The sequence below is a fragment of the Telmatherina bonti genome (genome assembly GCF_933228915.1).
Source record: "Telmatherina bonti genome assembly, chromosome: 3".
In the NCBI taxonomy this organism is placed as follows: Eukaryota; Metazoa; Chordata; class Actinopteri; order Atheriniformes; family Telmatherinidae; genus Telmatherina; species Telmatherina bonti.
Genome location: NC_136621.1, coordinates 43,448,626 through 43,472,878, shown reverse-complemented (window position 1 = coordinate 43,472,878; position 24,253 = coordinate 43,448,626). Strand labels below are relative to the sequence as shown.

The following is a 24,253-nucleotide window of genomic DNA, read 5'->3' as shown; positions in this document are numbered from 1 at the left end:
GGAGACACATCCAATATGGTGGAGACACATCCAATATGGTGGAGACCCATCCAATATGGCGGAGACACATCCAATATGGTGGAGACACATCCAATATGGTGGAGACCCATCCAATATGGTGGAGACACACCCAAAATGGTTGAGACCCATCCAATATGGCGGCGACTCATCCAATATGGTGGAGACCCATCCAATATGGTGGAGACACGCCCAAAATGGTGGAGACCCATCCAATATGGTGGAGACCCATCCAATATGGTGGAGACACACCCAAAATGGTGGAGACCCATCCAATATGGCGGCGACTCATCCAATATGGTGGAGACCCATCCAATATGGTGGAGACACATCCAATATGGTGGAGACCCATCCAATATGGTGGAGACACACCCAAAATGGTTGAGACCCATCCAATATGGCGGCGACTCATCCAATATGGTGGAGACCCATCCAATATGGTGGAGACACGCCCAAAATGGTGGAGACCCATCCAATATGGTGGAGACCCATCCAATATGGTGGAGACACACCCAAAATGGTGGAGACCCATCCAATATGGCGGCGACTCATCCAATATGGTGGAGACCCACCCAATATGGTGGAGACACATCCAATATGGTGGAGTCCCATCCAATATGGTGGAGACACACCCAAAATGGTTGAGACCCATCCAATATGGCGGCGACCCATCCAATATGGTGGAGACCCATCCAATATGGTGGAGACCCATCCAATATGGTGGAGACACACCCAAAATGGTGGAGACCCATCCAATATGGTGGAGACCCATCCATATGGTGGAGACACACCCAAAATGGTTGAGACCCATCCAATATGGCGGCGACCCATCCAATATGGTGGAGACCCATCCAATATGGTGGAGACACACCCAAAATGGTGGAGACCCATCCAATATGGCAGCGACACATCCAATATGGTGGCGACGCTGGGTCACTCTCCAGCGTACAATGAGGCGTCTGTGTATATGTGATGTTTATGAGCGTGACGTTGTGCAGTGTCTATGTATATTATGTCTATGGGGGCTCCGCGAGAACGTGCCGGATTACGTCACGGCCCACGCTAATAAACCGCGCCTGCGCAGTGAGAGGCATGTCCGACGAAGCCAACATGGAGATTTCTGTTGTTGCTCCGAGTTTCAGGTGTTTTACCTGCGTGTTTCAACCTGGGTCCGCTGTCAGAGACGTTCTGGACCGGTTCGGTGCGCAGCAGGTAGGTGTTCCCATGGTTACGAACCGGAAACGAAGATCAACCCGCGAAAGGAAGAGTTTAAATCAGCTCCAGAATTAATGTTAGCATCGCAGCTAACGAAGCTAACAGGGTTCTGTAGATAAATGTAGAACAGATGAAAGTAGAATAATTCCTGTTTTGAATGAAATGAATGAGTGAAAAATACTTTATTAATCCCCAAAGGGAAATATTGTAGTATATAATAATTAATTTGAGGAGGTCTTGTTCCGGAGGCTGATGGCTGCTGGCAGGAATGATCTTCTGTATCTTTCAGTCTTACATGGGACCTGAAGAAGCCTCTCACTGAACACACTTTGTTGTTTCCTCACTGTGTTGTGGAGAGGGTGTGAAGAATCCTCCATCATCTTCATCAGCTTGTGCAGCATTCTTCTTTGGACAATCAGCTCCAGCGGCTCCAGAGTTACTCCAAGCACAGAAGCAGCTTTCTGGATCAGTTTGTTGATTCTCTTCAAGTCTCTGGTTCTGATGCTACTACCCCAGCAGATGCTGCAAAGCTGACTGCACTCTCCACAACAGACTTCTAGAAGATATGCAACATCTTGGTGCAGACGTTAAACCATCTCAGCTTCCTTAAGAAGTACAGTCTGCTCTGACCTTTCTTGTAGATGTAGTCAGTGTTGCATTTCCAGTCCAGTTTGTTGTCCAGCTGAACTCCAAGATACTTGTATTCCTCCACCACCTCCACCTCCTCTCCCAGGATGGAAACAGTGCTTTGTTTATTCTTCTTCCTCCTGAAGTCAACAATCATCTCTTTTGTTTTGCTGCTATTTAATATGAGATGATTGTCACCGCACCATTTAACAAACTGACTGACCAGTTCTGTGTACTCTGCTTCTTGTCCATCCCTGATACACCCCACAACTGCAGAGTCATCAGAGTATTTCTGCAGATGACAGGACTCAGAGTTGTACTGGAAGTCTGAGGTGTACAGAGTGAAGAGGAATGGCCAGAGTACAGTTCCTTGTGGTGCACCAGTGCTGCTGACCTCCATCTCAGACACACAACCTTTCAGTCTCACAAACTGGGGTCTGTTTGTGAGGTAGTCATAGATCCAGGTGGTTGTGGAGGTATCCACCTGGAATTTATGGAGCTTCTCACATAACAAAGCAGGCTGAATGGTATTAAAAGCACTGAGAAATGAAAGAACATGACCCTCAGAGTGCTGCCTGAATGGTCCAGATGAGAGTGTGCTCTCTGGAGCAGGTATATGATGGCATCTTCAACCCCAAGTCCATTACGATATGCAAACTGGAATGGGTCCTGAAAGGTGTTTACTTGCTTGTTGAGGTGAGCCAGTAAGAGTCTCTCCAGGACTTTCATGATGTGAGATGTCAGGGCAACTGGTCTGTAGTCACTTGGTTCAGCTGGTTGTGTTTTTTTAGGCAATGGAACAAGGCAGGAGGTTTTCCACAGCACTGGGACTCTATTTTGTCTCAGACTGGTGTTGAAAAGGTGCTGGAGAATTGGACAGAGTTGTTCTGAGCAGGTCTTGAGAACTCTGGGACTGACACCATCTGGACCTGCAGCCTTGTTCTGGTTCAGTTTCTCAAGTTGCTTCTTAACCTGATTGCAGGAGACAAACAAGGTGGAGGTCTCAGGATGTCCTGATGTGGAGGGAGATGAAGCTGTGTTCTGGTCCATGACTGAGCTGCAGGGTGACAGATTGGAGGCGTGACAGGAAAGCAGTGGGCTTATGGAGGGTGTGTGGTCTGTTGGGCTGGAGGTAGGGGGTGAACTGAACCTGGTGAAGAATATGTTCAGCTCATTAGCTCTGTCCAGACCTCCATCAGGCTGGTCCCCCTTTAACTTGAAGCCGGTGATCTTCTTCATTCCAGACCACACATCCCTCAGGTTATTCTGCTGGAGCTGACTTTCTAACTTCTTCCTGTAGTCCTCCTTGCACTTCTTAGTTTGTGTTTTAAGTTGTTTTTGTGTTGCCCTCAATAACTCCCTGTCTCCATCCCTGAAGGCTTTCTTTTTGATGTTCAGCAGCTTTTTCAGCTCACTGGTGATCCAGGGTTTGTTATTGGAGAAGCACCTCACTGTTCTTGTTGGGACGATGCTGTCCACACAGAAGTTTATGTAATCTGTCACACACTCAGTCATGGCGTTGATATCGTCTCCATGAGGTTCACAGAGGACGTTCCAGTCTGTAGCCTCAAAGCCTCCTCTAAGAGCATCTTCAGCTTCAGCAGACCAGATATTGATAGTCTTTGTGATGACTGGTTGCTGCTGAACGATGGGCTTGTAGGTGGAGGTGAGAAGAACCAGATTATGGTCAGATCTTCCTAAAGGAGGCAGGGCAGAACAACTGTATACATTATTCATATTTGCATAAAATAAGTCCAACATCTTATTTTCTCTGGTGGAGCAGCTGACAAACTGCTGGAATGTTGGTAGAGTTGCAGAGAGGGAGACGTTGTTGAAGTCTCCGGAGATCGCCATGAATGAGTTTGGATGCTGTGTTTGTAGCCGAGCAACGACGGAGCTGATGACGTCACAGGCTGTGTCTGGTGCGGTACCAGGTATTATATAAACCGCTACCAGAATAACACAGGTAAACTCTCTGGGTAAATAATATGGACGGAAGCTCACAGCTAACAGTTCCATGTCCCTTGTGCATATCTTCTCCTTGACAGTAACATGTCCAGGATGACACCAACGCTGGTTAACCAGCACTGCAATTCCACCACCCTTTAGCTTTCCGCTGTGTTGTCTACTGCGGTCTGCACGGACCGTTTTAAAGCCCGGTACAGACACATTACAGTCAGGGATGTGTTCATGCAGCCATGTCTCGGTGAAGCACATAATAATGCACTCTCTGTTTTCTTTCTGAGACCTTGTTAGCGTCTCCAGCTCGTCCGTTTTGTTAGCTAGCAATCTCATATTACCCATGACGACGGTCGGGAGAAATGGTTTAAATCTCCATCACTTTCTCCTCTGTCTGACTCCCGCTCTGCATCCTCTTCTCTTTCTTTTCAACTCCATCGGGATTTGATGTGTTGTTTCGCTGATAATCCTGATTTGGGAGAGGTTAATCAGTTGATCCCGATTGTAAACAAGTCTTTCGTTGCCATGGAGACTCATCATAACAAGTCTTGGAAGAGCAAAAATATGCAGAAAAATCTCCCTTGCAACACACCCTCTGAACCGGCATGAAATCCTCAGGAAAAAAAAAACCTCATTTGAGGTAATATCTATGTGAGAAGAGTTTGTACTTAAAAAAAAAAACAAAAAAAACCCAAGATATCAAGTCAGAGCTACTACAATCTGCTGCCATCAGACAGCGCAATCTAGAATGGAATTTATTTCTCATCCATCTATTATATTCTACAGTCATTTAGACGCTTTTATCTAAAGCAACTTACATATGAGTGAGAACAACACAAGCAGGAAATCAAACAGTAGAGGACGTCGTAGGAAGGTGCTGGTGGACTGTCCAGTTGGACGCAGGTCCTTCCATGAAGCTTCAGCTTTTTTTTTTATTTTCTTCCCACCCCAAAATATTCTTTATGTTACAATACAAAGAATTAATATCATAAAGTTTGTTGCAAAGAACTGAGCTAAGTTCTCCAACTTTCCAACAAATACAGCTAAACTAAGTGTTGAAGTTCTCCTTGAAGAGCTGAGTCTTCAGCTGGGTCTTAAAAGTAGACAGGGACTCTGCAGAGCAGACAGAGTTTGGGAGATCATTCCACCATCGTGGAACAACAGAGGAAAAGAGTCTGGCTGGTGATTTAGTCCCACGTTGTGGTGGTAACACGAGGCGTCTTTCACTGGTGGAACGTAGCTGTGGAGAGGGAGTGTAGGTCTGGATGAAGGAGTGAAGGTAGACGGGAGCCGTTTGACTTATTGTTTTGTAAACCAGAAGCAAAGCTTTGAATTTGATGCGTGCTGCAACTGGAAGCCATTGAAGAGCGATTAGCAGCAGAGTGACATGAACCCGTTTGGGTTGGTTGTAGACCAGACATGTGCTGGTTCTGGATCATCTGCAGAGGTTTAACCAGCATGCAGGCAGACCTGCCAGTAGGGAACTGCAGTAATCGATGTGTGAGATGACCAGAACCTGAACCAGAAGCTGGGTCGTGTGTTCTGTCAGGTACGACTGATTCTCTTGATGTTGTAGAGAGCATGTCGGCAGGTACGGGCAACCGAGGCAACATGGACCTTAAAGGTCAACTGGTCATCCACCATGACACCTAGATTCCAGGCAGCACACGTAGGAACAAGTGTGATAGAGTGGAGCTTCACACGTATCTGTGGAGGTAAGGAAGGATCGGCTGGACAGACAATGAGCTGTCTTGGACAGATGGAGCTGAAGATGGCGATCCTTCATCCATGCAGAGATATCAGCAAGACAAGCTGATATTCTCAGTGAAACGTTGTGTCGTCTGGTGGGAAGGAAGGAAAAGCTGAGTGTCATCTGCATAGTAGTGGTAGGAGAAGCCATGAGAGCTTCTAACTGCACCGAGTGAGGAGGTGTATGGTGGAAAGAGAAGAGGGCCGAGCAACGATCCCTGAGGCTCCCCTGTTTTCATGTGATCTGGACACTTCTCCTCACCAGGATACTGCATGTGAACGTCTGGATGTGACTCTGATCTAGGTTATTTAGATCTAACACCGTCTACACACAAGAATGGTTCTGATTGGTCCTTTACTGTTAGCCACGCCCCTTCCCATCTACCTGCGTAGGCGTAGAACACCTGGATGAGTCACTGGGTCAGCTGACGCAAGTGTCCAGGAAGTAACCAGGTTCAGAGGTTTTCCGCTCATCAGCTGTGTGTGTGTGTGTGTGTGTGTGTGTGTGTGTGTGTGTGTGTGTGCGCGCGCAGGACTTCTATGTCACCAGCGGCGGTCACCTGTCCCACCTGGACGACCCTCTGCAGCATGGGTCCATCTACCACCTGGAGCCCCGCCTCCGCGGCGGGAAGGGAGGTCGGTTCTGGGCGTCTGGTTGGGTTCAGATGTGGTTTGGATCAGAACCGGGTCAGAACTTGTCATCGTTTCAGGATTCGGGTCGATGCTGCGAGCTCTGGGCGCGCAGATTGAGAAGACGACCAATCGCGAAGCCTGCAGAGATCTGAGCGGTCGGCGGCTGCGAGACGTCAACCACGAGAAAGAGTAAGACTCCGCCCACTTCTGATCAGCTGACTGCTGGGTCGGGTCAGCCAGAACCGCTTCCTGTTTTATGTGATTAAATGTTCAGAAGGCCGAGAGGTGTGGTTCTGTTGGACCAGACCCAGAACTGGTTCTGATCCAGTTTGGACTAGAGGTCCGTTTCTGTACCGTCTGAACCGGGTCTGACTCCTCCTCCTGCTTCTTCTTCTGTGGTGCAGGATGGCAGAGTGGCTGAAGAAGCAGGCGGAGCGCGAGGCGGAGAAGGAGCAGCGGCGCCAGGAGCGTCTGCAGAGGAAACGGGCCGAACCCAAACACCAGTTCACCGACCCGGAATACCAGCAGCAGTGCCACGACCTGAGCGAGAGGCTGGAGGACTCAGTGCTGAAAGGTAGGTGGACCGGGCAGACCGGGTCCTCCGTCGGGGAAAATCAGCGGCAGGTTTATCACTGAGGTCTGTGTGTGTCTCAGGTCTGCAGGCGTCCTCCAGCTCACAGGTTCAAGTCCACGATGTTCCGGCAGTGAGGAGAGCGGCGAGTGATCCGAGCGAGGAGCCGAGGAAGAAGAGTATGAAGATGACGGCGGGGTTCTGGTCAGTGTCGTCCATCAACTCTGTTTATTGTGATGTAAAGTCCAAACGAACCGCCGTTTCCTCACGGGCTGCCAGAACCAGAACCAGAACCAGACAGGGTTTTTTTTCCTTTTTTCTTTTAACCTGTCCTGTCCAGCATTTCAGCAGACAGAACAACAATCTGCGTGCCGTATTTTTGCCAGACAGATTTGCTCTGTCAAGGGAGACATCTCATGTAAATAGCTGCCCTTGATAATCTGAATATTTTTATTATTATGATAATTATTTTATTTATTTATTTATTTATTTTCCTTTTATCATTTTGCAATCATCGTCAGTCTTGATACGGCCGAGCTGGACCTGGCAGGGGAAGAGGAAATAAAAGAGGAAATGAAAGGAGGAAAAAGAGAGAGAGAAAAGAAAGGCGTGTCTAAGCTGCTAAAGTTACAGTATTTGCAAAACAATATAAAGTACTGAAAAAATACAACAAGACATCAGTAGGATAGTGACAATATTCAAAAACAGACAAAAAAATGAAAAATAAAAGTAAAATAAGTAAATGAATGAATAAAATAACAATTACAATACCAACCGTTATTAAACATACCTACAGAGAGTCATCAGCAACATTTAGTAGGAAGCAGATGGGAAGATGAGCGCATGTGGGCGTGCACGTGTGAGTGTTCAACCTGTGATCATGCAATCAAAGATCAGCTGAGTGCTTGTAGGGGAGCACGACCACGACCCGAGGCGTAGGGGAGGAAGCCAAGGCCCCCAGGGCCCGGCAAGCCCACCGCGCACAGAGCCCGGGCAGGCAAAGCAGAGAGAGCCTCCGTCCCCCGAGCCCAGAGCAAAACCATCGCGGGCCGGCGCCACCACGGTACCAGGGGCGGGATCCCCAAGGACAAGGACACGTCCGTAGACCCTCCCCCCAACAACCCCTCCCCACAGCCCTCCCGCTGCTTCCTACCCCCCCCTCACCAGCACCCTCCCCATCCCCCTCCCTCCCAAGCCCTACCATCCCCAACACCCCCCCCCCCCCCCCCCCCATGCAGCCAACCAGAGACCCTGCCGGCTCCCCCATGCGGCCCAGGCATCGCCCAGGACAGAGGGGCCCCCCGCAGCACCTCGTCCCCAACCCCCAGACAGGGTTTTCTGCTCGTCAGAGCATCGGCTGTCACCACGGCAACCACCGTTCCATATCCAGACCCCATGAAAATGTTTTTTTTCTTTCATTTTGTTGCAAATTTACAAGGAAAATGATGAAAGTTGTTTTTATGACCTGTTGCTGCAATGCATCATGGTCCGGCGACCAGCCAGGCTTTTCCAGATGCATTGTGGGTAATATGGAGGGTACTACTTTTCTCTCAGGACACTCGAGACACCTGTAGAACCAGGTCGGTCACTGTTTGTGGAACCGATTCCACCAGACCACTGTACCAGTGGACCACCGTACCAGTGGGTTCCAGTGGACCACCATACCAGTGGGTTCCAGTGGACCACCGTACCAGTGGACCACCGTACCAGTGGGTTCCAGTGGACCACTGTACCAGTGGGTTCCAGTGGACCACCGCACCAGTGGACCACCGCACCAGTGGACCACCGTACCAGTGGGTTCCAGTGGGTTCCAGTGGACCACCGTACCAGTGGGTTCCAGTGGACCACCGTACCAGTGGGTTCCAGTGGGTACCAGTGGGTTCCAGTGGGTTCCAGTGGACCACCGTACCAGTGGGTTCCAGTGGACCACCGTACCAGTGGGTTCCAGTGGACCACCGTGTCAGTGGGTTCCAGTGGGTTCCAGTGGACCACCGTGTCAGTGGGTTCCAGTGGGTTCCAGTGGACCACCGTACCAGTGGACCACCGTACCAGTGGGTTCCAGTGGGTTCCAGTGGACCACCGTACCAGTGGGTTCCAGTGGACCACCGTACCAGTGGACCACCGTACCAGTGGACCACCGTACCAGTGTGTTCCAGTGGACCACCGTACCAGTGGACCACCGTACCAGTGGACCACCGTACCAGTGGGTTCCAGTGGACCACCGCACCAGTGGACCACCGTACCAGTGGGTTCCAGTGGACCACCGTACCAGTGGCTTCCAGTGGACCACTGTACCAGTGGGTTCCAGTGGACCACCGCACCAGTGGGTTCCAGTGGACCACCGTACCAGTGGGTTCCAGTGGGTTCCAGTGGGTTCCAGTGGACCACCGTACCAGTGGGTACCAGTGGGTTCCAGTGGACCACCGTACCACTGGTCCACCGTACCAGTGGGTTCCAGTGGACCACCGTACCAGTGGGTTCCAGTGGACCACCGTACCAGTGGGTTCCAGTGGACCACCGCACCAGTGGGTTCCACCGTACCAGTGGGTTCCAGTGGACCACCGTACCACTGGACCACCGCACCAGTGGGTTCCAGTGGACCACCGCACCAGTGGGTTCCAGTGGACCACCGTACCACTGGACCACCGTACCAGTGGGTTCCAGTGGACCACCGTACCAGTGGGTTCCACCGGACCACCGTTCCAGTGGGTTCCAGTGGACCAGTGGGTTCCAGTGGACCACCGTACCAGTGGGCCAGTGGGTTCCAGTGGACCAGTGGGTTCCAGTGGGTTCCAGTGGACCACCGTACCAGTGGGTTCCAGTGGACCAGTGGGTTCCAGTGGACCACCGTACCAGTGGGTTCCAGTGGACCACCGTACCAGTGGGTTCCAGTGGACCACCGTACCACTGGACAACCGTACCAGTGGGTTCCAGTGGACCACCGTACCAGTGGGTTCCAGTGGACCACCGTACCAGTGGGTTCCACCGGACCACCGTTCCAGTGGGTTCCACCGGACCAGTGGGTTCCAGTGGACCACCGTACCAGTGGGTTCCAGTGGACCACCGTACCAGTGGGTTCCACCGGACCACCGTTCCAGTGGGTTCCACCGGACCAGTGGGTTCCAGTGGACCACCATACCAGTGGGTTCCAGTGGACCACCGTACCAGTGGACTAGTGGGTTCCAGTGGACTAGTGGGTTCCAGTGGACCAGTGGGTTCCAGTGGGTTCCAGTGGGTTCCAGTGGACCAGTGGGTTCCAGTGGACCACCGTTCCAGTGGGTTCCAGTGGACCACCGTTCCAGTGGGTTCCAGTGGACCACCGTACCAGTGGGTTCCACCGGACCAGTGGGTTCCAGTGGACCACCATACCAGTGGGTTCCAGTGGACCACCATACCAGTGGGTTCCAGTGGACCACCGTACCAGTGGACTAGTGGGTTCCAGTGGACCACCGTACCAGTGGGTTCCAGTGGACCAGTGGGTTCCAGTGGACCACCGTACCAGTGGGTTCTAGTGGACCACCGTACCAGTGGCCCAGTGGGTTCCAGTGGGTTCCAGTGGACCACCGTACCAGTGGGTTCCAGTGGACCAGTGGGTTCCAGTGGACCACCGTACCAGTGGACCACCGTACCAGTGAGTTCCAGTGGACCAGTGGACCACCGTACCAGTGGGTTCCAGTGGACCACCGTACCAGTGGGTTCCAGTGGACCAGTGGGTTCCAGTGGACCACCGTACCAGTGGACCACCGTACCAGTGGGTTCCAGTGGACCACCGGGTTCCAGTGGACCACCGTACCAGTGGGTTCCAGTGGACCACCGTACCAGTGGGTTCCAGTGGACCAGTGGGTTCCAGTGGACCAGTGGGTTCCAGTGGACCAGTGGGTTCCAGTGGACCACCGTACCAGTGGGTTCCAGTGGACCACCGTACCACTGGACCACCGTACCAGTGGGTTCCAGTGGACCACCGTACCAGTGGGTTCCACCGGACCAGTGGGTTCCAGTGGACCACCGGACCAGTGGGTTCCAGTGGACCACCGTACCAGTGGACCAGTGGGTTCCAGTGGACCACCGTACCAGTGGGTTCCAGTGGACCAGTGGGTTCCAGTGGGTTCCAGTGGACCACCGTACCAGTGGGTTCCAGTGGACCACCGTCCCAGTGGGTTCCAGTGGACCACCGTCCCAGTGGGTTCCACCGGACCACCGTTCCAGTGGGTTCCACCGGACCACCGTTCCAGTGGGTTCCAGTGGACCACCGTACCAGTGGGTTCCAGTGGACCACCGCACCAGTGGACCACCGTACCAGTGGGTTCCAGTGGACCACCGTACCAGTGGGTTCCAGTGGACCACCGTACCAGTGGGTTCCAGTGGACCACCGTACCAGTGGCTTCCAGTGGACCACCGTACCAGTGGCTTCCAGTGGACCACCGTACCAGTGGGTTCCAGTGGGTTCCAGTGGACCACCGTACCAGTGGGTTCCAGTGGACCACCGTACCAGTGGGTACCAGTGGGTTCCAGTGGACCACCGTACCACTGGACCACCGTACCAGTGGGTTCCAGTGGACCACCGTACCAGTGGGTTCCAGTGGACCACCGTACCAGTGGGTTCCAGTGGACCACCGCACCAGTGGGTTCCAGTGGACCACCGCACCAGTGGGTTCCACCGTACCAGTGGGTTCCAGTGGACCACCGTACCACTGGACCACCGTACCAGTGGGTTCCAGTGGACCACCGTACCAGTGGGTTCCACCGGACCACCGTTCCAGTGGGTTCCAGTGGACCAGTGGGTTCCAGTGGACCACCGTACCAGTGGGCCAGTGGGTTCCAGTGGACCAGTGGGTTCCAGTGGGTTCCAGTGGACCACCGTACCAGTGGGTTCCAGTGGACCACCGTACCAGTGGGTTCCAGTGGACCACCGTACCAGTGGGTTCCAGTGGACCACCGTACCACTGGACAACCGTACCAGTGGGTTCCAGTGGACCACCGTACCAGTGGGTTCCAGTGGACCACCGTACCAGTGGGTTCCACCGGACCACCGTTCCAGTGGGTTCCACCGGACCAGTGGGTTCCAGTGGACCACCGTACCAGTGGGTTCCAGTGGACCACCGTACCAGTGGGTTCCACCGGACCACCGTTCCAGTGGGTTCCACCGGACCAGTGGGTTCCAGTGGACCACCATACCAGTGGGTTCCAGTGGACCACCGTACCAGTGGACTAGTGGGTTCCAGTGGACTAGTGGGTTCCAGTGGACCAGTGGGTTCCAGTGGGTTCCAGTGGGTTCCAGTGGGTTCCAGTGGACCAGTGGGTTCCAGTGGACCACCGTTCCAGTGGGTTCCAGTGGACCACCGTTCCAGTGGGTTCCAGTGGACCACCGTACCAGTGGGTTCCACCGGACCAGTGGGTTCCAGTGGACCACCATACCAGTGGGTTCCAGTGGACCACCGTACCAGTGGACTAGTGGGTTCCAGTGGACCACCGTACCAGTGGGTTCCAGTGGACCAGTGGGTTCCAGTGGACCACCGTACCAGTGGGTTCCAGTGGACCACCGTACCAGTGGCCCAGTGGGTTCCAGTGGGTTCCAGTGGACCACCGTACCAGTGGGTTCCAGTGGACCAGTGGGTTCCAGTGGACCACCGTACCAGTGGACCACCGTACCAGTGAGTTCCAGTGGACCAGTGGACCACCGTACCAGTGGGTTCCAGTGGACCACCGTACCAGTGGGTTCCAGTGGACCACCGTACCAGTGGGTTCCAGTGGACCAGTGGGTTCCAGTGGACCACCGTACCAGTGGACCACCGTACCAGTGGGTTCCAGTGGACCACCGGGTTCCAGTGGACCACCGTACCAGTGGGTTCCAGTGGACCACCGTACCAGTGGGTTCCAGTGGACCAGTGGGTTCCAGTGGACCAGTGGGTTCCAGTGGACCACCGTACCAGTGGGTTCCAGTGGACCACCGTACCACTGGACCACCGTACCAGTGGGTTCCAGTGGACCACCGTACCAGTGGGTTCCACCGGACCAGTGGGTTCCAGTGGACCACCGGACCAGTGGGTTCCAGTGGACCACCGTACCAGTGGACCAGTGGGTTCCAGTGGACCACCGTACCAGTGGGTTCCAGTGGACCAGTGGGTTCCAGTGGGTTCCAGTGGACCACCGTACCAGTGGGTTCCAGTGGACCACCGTCCCAGTGGGTTCCAGTGGACCACCGTCCCAGTGGGTTCCACCGGACCACCGTTCCAGTGGGTTCCACCGGACCACCGTTCCAGTGGGTTCCAGTGGACCACCGTACCAGTGGGTTCCAGTGGACCACCGCACCAGTGGACCACCGTACCAGTGGGTTCCAGTGGACCACCGTACCAGTGGGTTCCAGTGGACCACCGTACCAGTGGGTTCCAGTGGACCACCGTACCAGTGGCTTCCAGTGGACCACCGTACCAGTGGGTTCCAGTGGACCACCGTACCAGTGGGTTCCAGTGGGTTCCAGTGGACCACCGTACCAGTGGGTTCCAGTGGACCACCGTACCAGTGGGTACCAGTGGGTTCCAGTGGACCACCGTACCACTGGACCACCGTACCAGTGGGTTCCAGTGGACCACCGTACCAGTGGGTTCCAGTGGACCACCGTACCAGTGGGTTCCAGTGGACCACCGCACCAGTGGGTTCCACCGTACCAGTGGGTTCCAGTGGACCACCGTACCAGTGGGTTCCACCGGACCACCGTTCCAGTGGGTTCCAGTGGACCAGTGGGTTCCAGTGGACCACCGTACCAGTGGGCCAGTGGGTTCCAGTGGACCAGTGGGTTCCAGTGGGTTCCAGTGGACCACCGTACCAGTGGGTTCCAGTGGACCACCGTACCAGTGGGTTCCAGTGGACCAGTGGGTTCCAGTGGACCACCGTACCAGTGGGTTCCAGTGGACCACCGTACCAGTGGGTTCCAGTGGACCACCGTACCAGTGGACCACCGTACCAGTGGGTTCCAGTGGGTTCCAGTGGACCACCGTACCAGTGGGTTCCAGTGGACCACCGTACCAGTGGGTTCCAGTGGACCACCGTACCAGTGGGTTCCAGTGGACCACCGTACCAGTGGGTTCCAGTGGACCACCGTACCAGTGGGTTCCAGTGGGTTCCAGTGGACCACCGTACCAGTGGGTTCCAGTGGACCACCGTACCAGTGGGTTCCACCGGACCAGTGGGTTCCAGTGGACCACCGTACCAGTGGGTTCCAGTGGACCACTGGACCACCGTACCAGTGGACCACCCCCGGACCAGTGGGTTCCAGTGGACCAGTGGGTTCCAGTGGACCAGTGGGTTCCAGTGGACCACCATACCAGTGGGTTCCAGTGGACCACCGTACCAGTGGACCAGTGGGTTCCAGTGGACCAGTGGGTTCCAGTGGACCAGTGGGTTCCAGTGGACCAGTGGGTTCCAGTGGACCAGTGGGTTCCAGTGGACCACCGTTCCAGTGGGTTCCAGTGGACCACCGTACCAGTGGGTTCCACCGGACCAGTGGGTTCCAGTGGACCACCATACCAGTGGGTTCCAGTGGACCACCGTACCAGTGGACTAGTGGGTTCCAGTGGACCACCGTACCAGTGGGTTCCAGTGGACCACCGTACCAGTAGGTTCCAGTGGACCACCGTACCAGTGGCCCAGTGGGTTCCAGTGGGTTCCAGTGGACCACCGTACCAGTGGGTTCCAGTGGACCAGTGGGTTCCAGTGGACCACCGTACCAGTGGACCACCGTACCAGTGAGTTCCAGTGGACCAGTGGACCACCGTACCAGTGGGTTCCAGTGGACCACCGTACCAGTGGGTTCCAGTGGACCACCGTACCAGTGGACCACCGTACCAGTGGGTTCCAGTGGACCAGTGGGTTCCAGTGGACCAGTGGGTTCCAGTGGACCACTGGACCACCGTACCAGTGGACCACCACCGGACCAGTGGGTTCCAGTGGACCACCATACCAGTGGGTCCCAGTGGACCACCGTACCAGTGGGTTCCAGTGGACCACCGTACCACTGGACAACCGTACCAGTGGGTTCCAGTGGACCACCGTACCAGTGGGTTCCAGTGGACCACCGTACCAGTGGGTTCCACCGGACCACCGTTCCAGTGGGTTCCACCGGACCAGTGGGTTCCAGTGGACCACCATACCAGTGGGTTCCAGTGGACCACCGTACCAGTGGACTAGTGGGTTCCAGTGGACCAGTGGGTTCCAGTGGGTTCCAGTGGACCAGTGGGTTCCAGTGGACCACCGTTCCAGTGGGTTCCAGTGGACCACCGTTCCAGTGGGTTCCAGTGGACCACCGTACCAGTGGGTTCCACCGGACCAGTGGGTTCCAGTGGACCACCATACCAGTGGGTTCCAGTGGACCACCGTACCAGTGGACTAGTGGGTTCCAGTGGACCACCGTACCAGTGGGTTCCAGTGGACCAGTGGGTTCCAGTGGACCACCGTACCAGTGGGTTCCAGTGGACCACCGTACCAGTGGCCCAGTGGGTTCCAGTGGGTTCCAGTGGACCACCGTACCAGTGGGTTCCAGTGGACCAGTGGGTTCCAGTGGACCACCGTACCAGTGGACCACCGTACCAGTGAGTTCCAGTGGACCAGTGGACCACCGTACCAGTGGGTTCCAGTGGACCACCGTACCAGTGGGTTCCAGTGGACCACCGTACCAGTGGGTTCCAGTGGACCAGTGGGTTCCAGTGGACCACCGTACCAGTGGGTTCCAGTGGACCACCGTACCAGTGGGTTCCAGTGGACCACCGTACCAGTGGGTTCCAGTGGACCAGTGGGTTCCAGTGGACCAGTGGGTTCCAGTGGACCACCGTACCAGTGGGTTCCAGTGGACCACCATACCACTGGACCACCGTACCAGTGGGTTCCAGTGGACCACCGTACCAGTGGGTTCCACCGGACCACCGTACCAGTGGGTTCCACCGGACCAGTGGGTTCCAGTGGACCACCGTACCAGTGGACCAGTGGGTTCCAGTGGACCACCGTACCAGTGGGTTCCAGTGGACCAGTGGGTTCCAGTGGGTTCCAGTGGACCACCGTACCAGTGGGTTCCAGTGGACCACCGTCCCAGTGGGTTCCACCGGACCACCGTTCCAGTGGGTTCCACCGGACCACCGTTCCAGTGGGTTCCACCGGACCACCGTTCCAGTGGGTTCCACCGGACCACCGTTCCAGTGGGTTCCACCGGACCACCGTTCCAGTGGGTTCCAGTGGACCACCGTACCAGTGGGTTCCAGTGGGTACCAGTGGGTTCCAGTGGACCACCGTACCAGTGGGTTCCAGTGGACCACCGTACCAGTGGGTTCCAGTGGACCACCGTACCAGTGGGTTCCAGTGGACCACCGTACCAGTGGGTTCCAGTGGACCAGTGGGTTTCAGTGGACCACCGTACCAGTGGGTTCCAGTGGACCACCGTACCACTGGACCACCGTACCAGTGGGTTCCAGTGGACCACCGTACCAGTGGGTTCCACCGGACCACCGTACCAGTGGGTTCCACCGGACCAGTGGGTTCCGGTGGACCACCGGACCAGTGGGTTCCAGTGGACCACCGTACCAGTGGACCAGTGGGTTCCAGTGGACCACCGTACCAGTGGGTTCCAGTGGACCAGTGGGTTCCAGTGGACCAGTGGGTTCCAGTGGACCACCGTCCCAGTGGGTTCCAGTGGACCACCGTCCCAGTGGGTTCCACCGGACCACCGTTCCAGTGGGTTCCACCGGACCACCGTTCCAGTGGGTTCCAGTGGACCACCGTACCAGTGGGTTCCACCGGACCAGTGGGTTCCAGTGGACCACCGTACCAGTGGACCAGTGGGTTCCAGTGGACCACCGTACCAGTGGACCAGTGGGTTCCAGTGGACCACCGTACCAGTGGGTTCCAGTGGGTTCCAGTGGACCACCGTACCGGTGAGTTCCAGTGGAAAACCGCACCAGTGGGTTCCAGTGGACCACCGCACCAGTGGACCACCGTACCAGTGGGTTCCAGTGGACCACTGGACCACCGTACCAGTGGGTTCCAGTGGACCACCGCACCAGTGGGTTCCAGTGGACCACCGTACCAGTGGGTTCCAGTTGACCACCGTACCAGTGGGTTCCAGTGGACCACCGTACCAGTAGGTTCCAGTGGACCACCGTACCAGTGGGTTCCAGTGGACCACCGTACCAGTGGGTTCCAGTGGACCACCGTACCAGTGGGTTCCAGTGGACCACCGTACCAGTGGGTTCCAGTGGGTTCCAGTGGACCACCGTACCAGTGGGTTCCAGTGGGTACCAGTGGGTTCCAGTGGGTCACCGTACCAGTGGGTTCCAGTGGACCACCGTACCAGTGGGTTCCAGTGGACCACCGTGTCAGTGGGTTCCAGTGGGTTCCAGTGGACCACCGTACCAGTGGGTTCCAGTGGACCACCGCACCAGTGGACCACCGTACCAGTGGGTTCCAGTGGACCACCGTACCACTGGACCACCGTACCAGTGGGTTCCAGTGGACCACCGCACCAGTGGGTTCCAGTGGACCACCGTACCAGTGGGTTCCAGTGGACCACCGTACCACTGGACCACCGTACCAGTGGGTTCCAGTGGACCACCGTACCACTGGACCACCGTACCAGTGGGTTCCAGTGGACCACCGTACCAGTGGGTTCCACCGGACCACCGTTCCAGTGGGTTCCAGTGGACCAGTGGGTTCCAGTGGACCACCGTACCAGTGGGCCAGTGGGTTCCAGTGGACCAGTGGGTTCCAGTGGGTTCCAGTGGACCACCGTACCAGTGGGTTCCAGTGGACCACCGCACCAGTGGGTTCCAGTGGACCACCGCACCAGTGGGTTCCAGTGGGTTCCAGTGGACCAGTGGGTTCCAGTGGGTTCCAGTGGACCACCGTAGCAGTGGGTTCCAGTGGACCACCGTACCAGTGGACCACCGTACCAGTGGGTTCCAGTGGGTTCCAGTGGACCACCGTACCAGTGGGTTCCAGTGGGTTCCAGTGGACCACCGTACCAGTGGGTTCCAGTGGGTTCCAGTGGACCACCGCACCAGTGGACCACCGTACCAGTGGGTTCCAGTGGACCACCGTACCAGTGGGTTCCAGTGGACCACCGTACCAGTGGGTTCCAGTGGACCACCGTACCAGTGGGTTCCAGTGGGTACCAGTGGGTTCCAGTGGACCACCGTACCAGTGGGTTCCAGTGGACCACCGTACCAGTGGGTTCCAGTGGACCACCGTACCAGTGGGTTCCACCGCACCAGTGGGTTCCAGTGGACCACCGCACCAGTGGGTTCCACCGGACCACCGTTCCAGTGGGTTCCAGTGGACCACCGTACCAGTGGGTTCCACCGGACCAGTGGGTTCCAGTGGACCACCGTACCAGTGGGTTCCACCGGACCAGTGGGTTCCAGTGGACCACCGTACCAGTGGGTTCCACCGGACCAGTGGGTTCCAGTGGACCACCGTACCAGTGGGTTCCAGTGGACCACCGTACCAGTGGGTTCCACCGGACCACCGTTCCAGTGGGTTCCAGTGGACCACCGTACCAGTGGGTTCCACCGGACCAGTGGGTTCCAGTGGACCACCGTACCAGTGGGTTCCACCGGACCAGTGGGTTCCAGTGGACCACCGTACCAGTGGGTTCCAGTGGGTTCCAGTGGACCAGTGGGTTCCAGTGGGTTCCAGTGGACCACCGTACCAGTGGGTTCCAGTGGACCACCGCACCAGTGGTCCACCGTACCAGTGGGTTCCAGTGGACCACCGTACCACTGGACCACCGTACCAGTGGGTTCCAGTGGACCACCGCACCAGTGGGTTCCAGTGGGTTCCAGTGGACCACCGTGTCAGTGGGTTCCAGTGGACCACCGTGTCAGTGGGTTCCAGTGGGTTCCAGTGGACCACCGTACCAGTGGGTTCCACCGGACCAGTGGGTTCCAGTGGACCACCGTACCAGTGGACCAGTGGGTTCCAGTGGACCACCGTACCAGTGGGTTCCAGTGGACCAGTGGGTTCCAGTGAACCACCGTACCAGTGGGTTCCAGTGGGTTCCAGTGGACCACCGTGTCAGTGGGTTCCAGTGGACCACCGTGTCAGTGGGTTCCAGTGGGTTCCAGTGGACCACCGTACCAGTGGGTTCCACCGGACCAGTGGGTTCCAGTGGACCACCGTACCAGTGGACCAGTGGGTTCCAGTGGACCACCGTACCAGTGGGTTCCAGTGGACCAGTGGGTTCCAGTGAACCACCGTACCAGTGGGTTCCAGTGGACCACCGCACCAGTGGACCACCGTACCAGTGGGTTCCAGTGGACCACCGTACCACTGGACCACCGTACCAGTGGGTTCCAGTGGACCACCGTACCAGTGGGTTCCACCGGACCACCGTTCCAGTGGGTTCCAGTGGACCACCGTACCAGTGGGTTCCACCGGACCAGTGGGTTCCAGTGGACCACCGTTCCAGTGGGTTCCAGTGGACCACCGTACCAGTGGGTTCCACCGGACCAGTGGGTTCCAGTGGACCACCAAACCAGTGGGTTCCAGTGGACCACCAAACCAGTGGGTTCCAGTGGACCACCGTACCAGTGGACCAGTGGGTTCCAGTGGACCACCGTACCAGTGGGTTCCACCGGACCACCGTTCCAGTGGGTTCCAGTGGACCACCGGACCAGTGGGTTCCACCGGACCAGTGGGTTCCAGTGGACCACCGTACCAGTGGGTTCCACCGGACCAGTGGGTTCCAGTGGGTTCCACCGGACCAGTGGGTTCCAGTGGGTTCCACCGGACCAGTGGGTTCCAGTGGACCACCGTACCAGTGGGTTCCAGTGGACCACCGTACCAGTGGGTTCCAGTGGACCACCGTACCAGTGGGTTCCAGTGGACCACCGCACCAGTGGACCACCGTACCAGTGGGTTCCAGTGGACGACCGTACCACTGGACCACCGTACCAGTGGGTTCCAGTGGACCACCGTGTCAGTGGGTTCCAGTGGACCACCGTGTCAGTGGGTTCCAGTGGGTTCCAGTGGACCACCGTGTCAGTGGGTTCCAGTGGACCACCGTACCAGTGGGTTCCACCGGACCAGTGGGTTCCAGTGGACCACCGTACCAGTGGACCACCGTACCAGTGGGTTCCAGTGGACCAGTGGGTTCCAGTGGACCACCGTACCAGTGGGTTCCAGTGGACCACCGTGTCAGTGGGTTCCAGTGGACCACCGTAGCAGTGGGTTCCACCGGACCACCGTTCCAGTGGGTTCCAGTGGACCACCGTACCAGTGGGTTCCACCGGACCAGTGGGTTCCAGTGGGTTCCACCGGACCAGTGGGTTCCAGTGGACCACCATACCAGTGGGTTCCAGTGGACCACCGTACCAGTGGACCACCGTACCAGTGGACCAGTGGGTTCCAGTGGACCACCGTACCAGTGGGTTCCAGTGGACCACCGTACCAGTGGGTTCCAGTGGACCAGTGGGTTCCAGTGGACCAGTGGGTTCCAGTGGACCACCGTACCAGTGGACCACCGTACCAGTGGGTTCCAGTGGACCAGTGGACCACCGTACCAGTGGGTTCCAGTGGACCACCGTACCAGTGGGTTCCAGTGGACCACCGTACCAGTGGACCACCGTACCAGTGGGTTCCAGTGGACCAGTGGGTTCCAGTGGACCACCGTACCAGTGGGTTCCAGTGGACCACCGTACCAGTAGGTTCCAGTGGACCACCGTACCAGTGGACCAGCGGGTTCCAGCCTCCATTTGCTGTTTATTTTTTTGCGTTCAGAAGCTGGAGGTGGCTTCAGACAGTAGTTGCCATGGTTACAGTGTCTCCAGGAGGCGGTTCTGTTGCCGTAATGGAACCGACACATCCGGTCCACGGAGTCCGGTTCTGAAAGTCTCCATCAGGTTCCTCAGAAGCAGAAGTTATTGATCCGCTTTTCGATTAGTGATCAGGAACCTGATTTCTGTTGTCATGGTGACCAGTACCTGACGGTTGGCAGGTTGTCACACAGCAGTTTCCATGGTAACGATAAGTAAATGATGTTTGTATCTGTTGCCGTGGTTACAGGACCGGACTGGACGAGCTCCAGAGCTCGGAGGAAGACGATGGTGAAGAGTCTTCATCCAACTGCACAGCTGTTGCCATGACGATGCAGAGGGAGGAGCCTGAGGCGAGCAGCAGGTAGAAACCCGACGTATTGCGGTTCTGCAGCGATTGTTATGGGTTCCCATAAAAGTCACTGATCAATACCATGATGGATCAGGGAACGGACCCGATCGGCTCGTTTTGGTCCAGTTAGAAACGTCTTTCCAGCTGATCATCCAACATGATCGATCCTTCTAGAACCTGATCAATCAATATCTGAACCAGAACCCCGAGTCTGACTCACGTTCCTCTGTTCTGTGATCAAGCTCCTCCCAGGAACCAGAACCAGGACCCGCTGTGGACCAGAGACCAGAACCCGCTGTGGACCAGAGACCAGAACCTGGACCCGCTGTGGACCAGAAACAAAGATCTTCCCAAGACCAGAAACCTGCTTCAGAGTCCTGCAGTGGGACCCGGAAGGTCAGTATTGATAAGAGCTGGACCTGGACCAGGACTTAGATGGTTTGTCCATCAGAATGTTTTACTAAAAACTAAATGTTGACGTTTCTCTACAGTGGAATCAAGTTTTTATGATCCACGTCCCCCAATCTGGGTCTTTTGGTCCATGTCCACCGGTCCGGGTCCCTTGGTCTAGGACCCGGTCCGGTTCCCTTGGTCCGGGTCCACTGATCTGGGTCTCCTTGTCCGGGTCTACCAGTCAGGGTCCCTTGGTTTAGGACCTGGTCCGTTTCCCTCCAGGTCCAAGACCGGTAGACCCGGTCTGGGTCCACCAGTCCGGTTCTACGTTTTTTAACCTGGAATAAATTTGTGAGGAAAGAAACTTGGTTTAAAAGTTTTTATTGCGACAGCAAACAACCTGACTTGTTCCCAAGACGACCAGCTGATGGTGGTTCTGACCCGGTCCGGTCTCCTCTCCCAGCAGCTGGACCTGTCCTCGGTCTCGTCCGTCCAACAGCTGGAGTCTCTGGGTCTGGACGTCCTGAAGGAGGAACTTCTGTCTCGCGGGTTGAAGTGCGGAGGGACGCTGTCGGAGCGCGCCGCCCGCCTCTTCGCCGTCAGAGGACTGAGTCCGGACCGGATCGACCCGGCGCTGCTCGCCAGACCCAAGAAAAAGTGACAAACTTGGGTCTGACTTGTTTTATTGATTCATGTTTTGTGATGGAGCACCTGATCAGGTGTCGCTTTATTAAAGTTCTGCTCAGAACCAAGTGAGTCCAATTAATGGGTTCCACATCAGAATCCCGGGTCCCACGATGTGACCTGCGGTACCGCCACCTCCTCAAAGCACACGATGACATCACCGGTTCTGAAGTCGGCGTCCCCGTCCACCGACAGGCCGCATTCCATCCCGGACTTCACCACCTGGACCTCGTCTTTGTGGTGCTTCAGCGCCGACAGGAACCCTGCAGACACCGGGCCTGCGTTAGTCCACCGGCACCGGTCCGGTTCTGCTACTCCAACTGGATCAGTCACTGGTTCTGATTAAACCCAGCTGGACTCAGTCAGAACTGGACCAAATTGATTAACATGCGAGAGCTACTGGAGACCGGACTGAAAGATGTGGTTCTGGCAGTCCGGTCTTAGAACCGGTAGGTCCGGCATGTCAGTCAAATCCAGTTCCGGTTCAGGACTGGTGCCGAACTGGTTTGGTTTTCCACAGGCTGAGAAGCAGAACCAAACCATGACCCATTCCAGAACTTTTTCATCGGCTTACACGACCTCCAGTAATCTGATTACATAACTGGAGAGCCTGCGGTTTTAGCGTCGGCTGCTAACTGGAGAGGCTGCAGCTTTAGCGTTAGCTGCTAACAGGAGAGCCTGCGGCTTTATTGTGGGCTGCTAACTGTAGAGCCTGCGGTTTTAGCGTTAGCTGCTAACTGGAGAGCCTGCGGTTTTAGCGTTAGCTGCTAACTGGAGAGCCTGCGGCATTAGCGTTAGCTTCTAACTGGAGAGCCTGCGGCAGTAGCGTTAGCTGCTAACTGGAGAGCCTGCGGTTTTAACGTTAGCTTCTAATTGGAGTCTGCGGCTTTATTGTGAGCTGCTAACTGGAGAGCCTGCGGCTTTAACATTAGCTTCTAATTGGAGAGCCGGCGGCATTAGCGTGAGCTGCTAACTGGAGAGCCGGCGGCATTAGCGTTAGCTGCCACCTGGAGAGCCTGCGGCATTAACGTTAGCTGCCACCTGGAGAGCCTGCGGTTTTAGCGTCGGCTGCTAACTGGAGAGGCTGCAGCTTTAGCGTTAGCTGCTAACAGGAGAGCCTGCGGCTTTAACATTAGCTTCTAATTGGAGAGCCTGCGGCTTTATTGTGGGCTGCTAACTGTAGAGCCTGCGGCTTTAGCGTTAGCTGCTAACTGGAGAGCCTGCGGTTTTAGCGTTGGCTTCTAACTGGAGAGCCTGCAGCTTTATTGTGAGCTGCTAACTGGAGAGCCTGCGGCTTTAGCGTCGGCTGCTAACTGGAGAGCCTGCGGTTTTAGCGTTAGCTGCTAACGGGAGAGCCTGCGGCTTTATTGTAAGCTGCTAACTGGAGAGCCTGCGGCATTAGCGTTAGCTTCTAACTGGAGAGGCTGCGGTTTTAGCGTTAGCTTCTAACTGGAGAGCCTGCGGCATTAGCGTGATTTGCTAACTGGAGAGCCTGCGGCATTAGCGTTAGCTGCTAACTGGAGAGCCTGCGGCATTAGCTGCTAACTGGAGAGGCTGCGGCTTTAGCGTCGGCTGCTAACTGGACAGCCTGCGGTTTTAGCGTGAGCTGCTAACTGGACAGCCTGCGGTTTTAGCGTGAGCTGCTAACTGGAGAGCCTGCGACATTAGCGTTAGCTGCTAACTGGAGAGCCTGCGGCATTAGCGTGAGCTGCTAACTGGAGAGCCTGCGGCATTAGCGTGAGCTGCTAACTGGAGAGCCTGCGGTTTTAGCGTGAGCTGCTAATTGGAGAGCCGGCGGTTTTAGCGTCGGCTGCTAACTGGAAAGCCGCGGCTTTATTGTAAGCTGCTAACTGGAGAGCCTGCGGCTTTAGCGTCGGCTGCTAACTGGAGAGCCTGCGGTTTTAGCGTTAGCTTCTAACTGGAGAGCCTGCGGTTTTAGCGTTGGCTTCTAGCTGGAGAGCCTGCGGTTTTAGCATGATTTGCTAACTGGAGAGCCTGCGGCTTTATTGTGAGCTGCTAACTGGAGAGCCTGCGGCTTTAGCGTCGGCTGCTAACTGGAGAGGCTGCGGCTTTAGCGTTAGCTTCTAACTGGAGAGCCTGCGTTTTTAGCGTGATTTGCTAACTGGAGAGCCTGCGGCTTTATTGTGAGCTGCTAACTGGAGAGGCTGCGGCTTTAGCGTGAGCTGCTAACTGGAGAGCCTGCGGCTTTAACGTTAGCTTCTAATTGGAGAGCCTGCGGCTTTATTGTAAGCTGCTAAC

General features: G+C 56.1%; 2 protein-coding genes across 4 annotated transcripts in view; one reads left to right on the top strand and one right to left on the bottom strand.

The window, feature by feature from the left end:
- The first annotated feature begins 1,113 nt into the window (after positions 1-1,113).
- On the top strand, positions 1,114-22,120 carry sde2 (SDE2 telomere maintenance homolog (S. pombe)). 3 transcript variants are annotated; one of them, XM_079264448.1, is made up of 8 exons: positions 1,114-1,230; positions 6,102-6,204; positions 6,279-6,390; positions 6,606-6,775; positions 6,856-6,976; positions 20,816-20,929; positions 21,160-21,313; positions 21,777-22,120. In XM_079264448.1, the coding sequence occupies exons 1-8, from the start codon at positions 1,129-1,131 to the stop codon at positions 21,969-21,971; spliced, it is 1,071 nt and encodes a 356-aa protein (XP_079120574.1). In that variant the 5' UTR covers positions 1,114-1,128; the 3' UTR covers positions 21,972-22,120. The 3 variants fall into 3 exon arrangements, with proteins under 3 accessions (XP_079120574.1, XP_079120573.1, XP_079120575.1); XM_079264447.1 differs by having other exon boundaries at positions 21,774-22,120; XM_079264449.1 differs by lacking the exon at positions 21,777-22,120 and adding an exon at positions 21,409-21,704.
- mtif2 (mitochondrial translational initiation factor 2) overlaps positions 21,966-24,253 on the bottom strand; it is a 16,543-nt gene continuing 14,255 nt past the window's right edge. Inside the window, exon 14 of the mRNA XM_079264446.1 lies at positions 21,966-22,257. Coding sequence (XP_079120572.1) covers positions 22,088-22,257 — 170 coding nt within the window. The 3' untranslated portion in view covers positions 21,966-22,087. The remainder of the gene's footprint in view (positions 22,258-24,253) is intronic.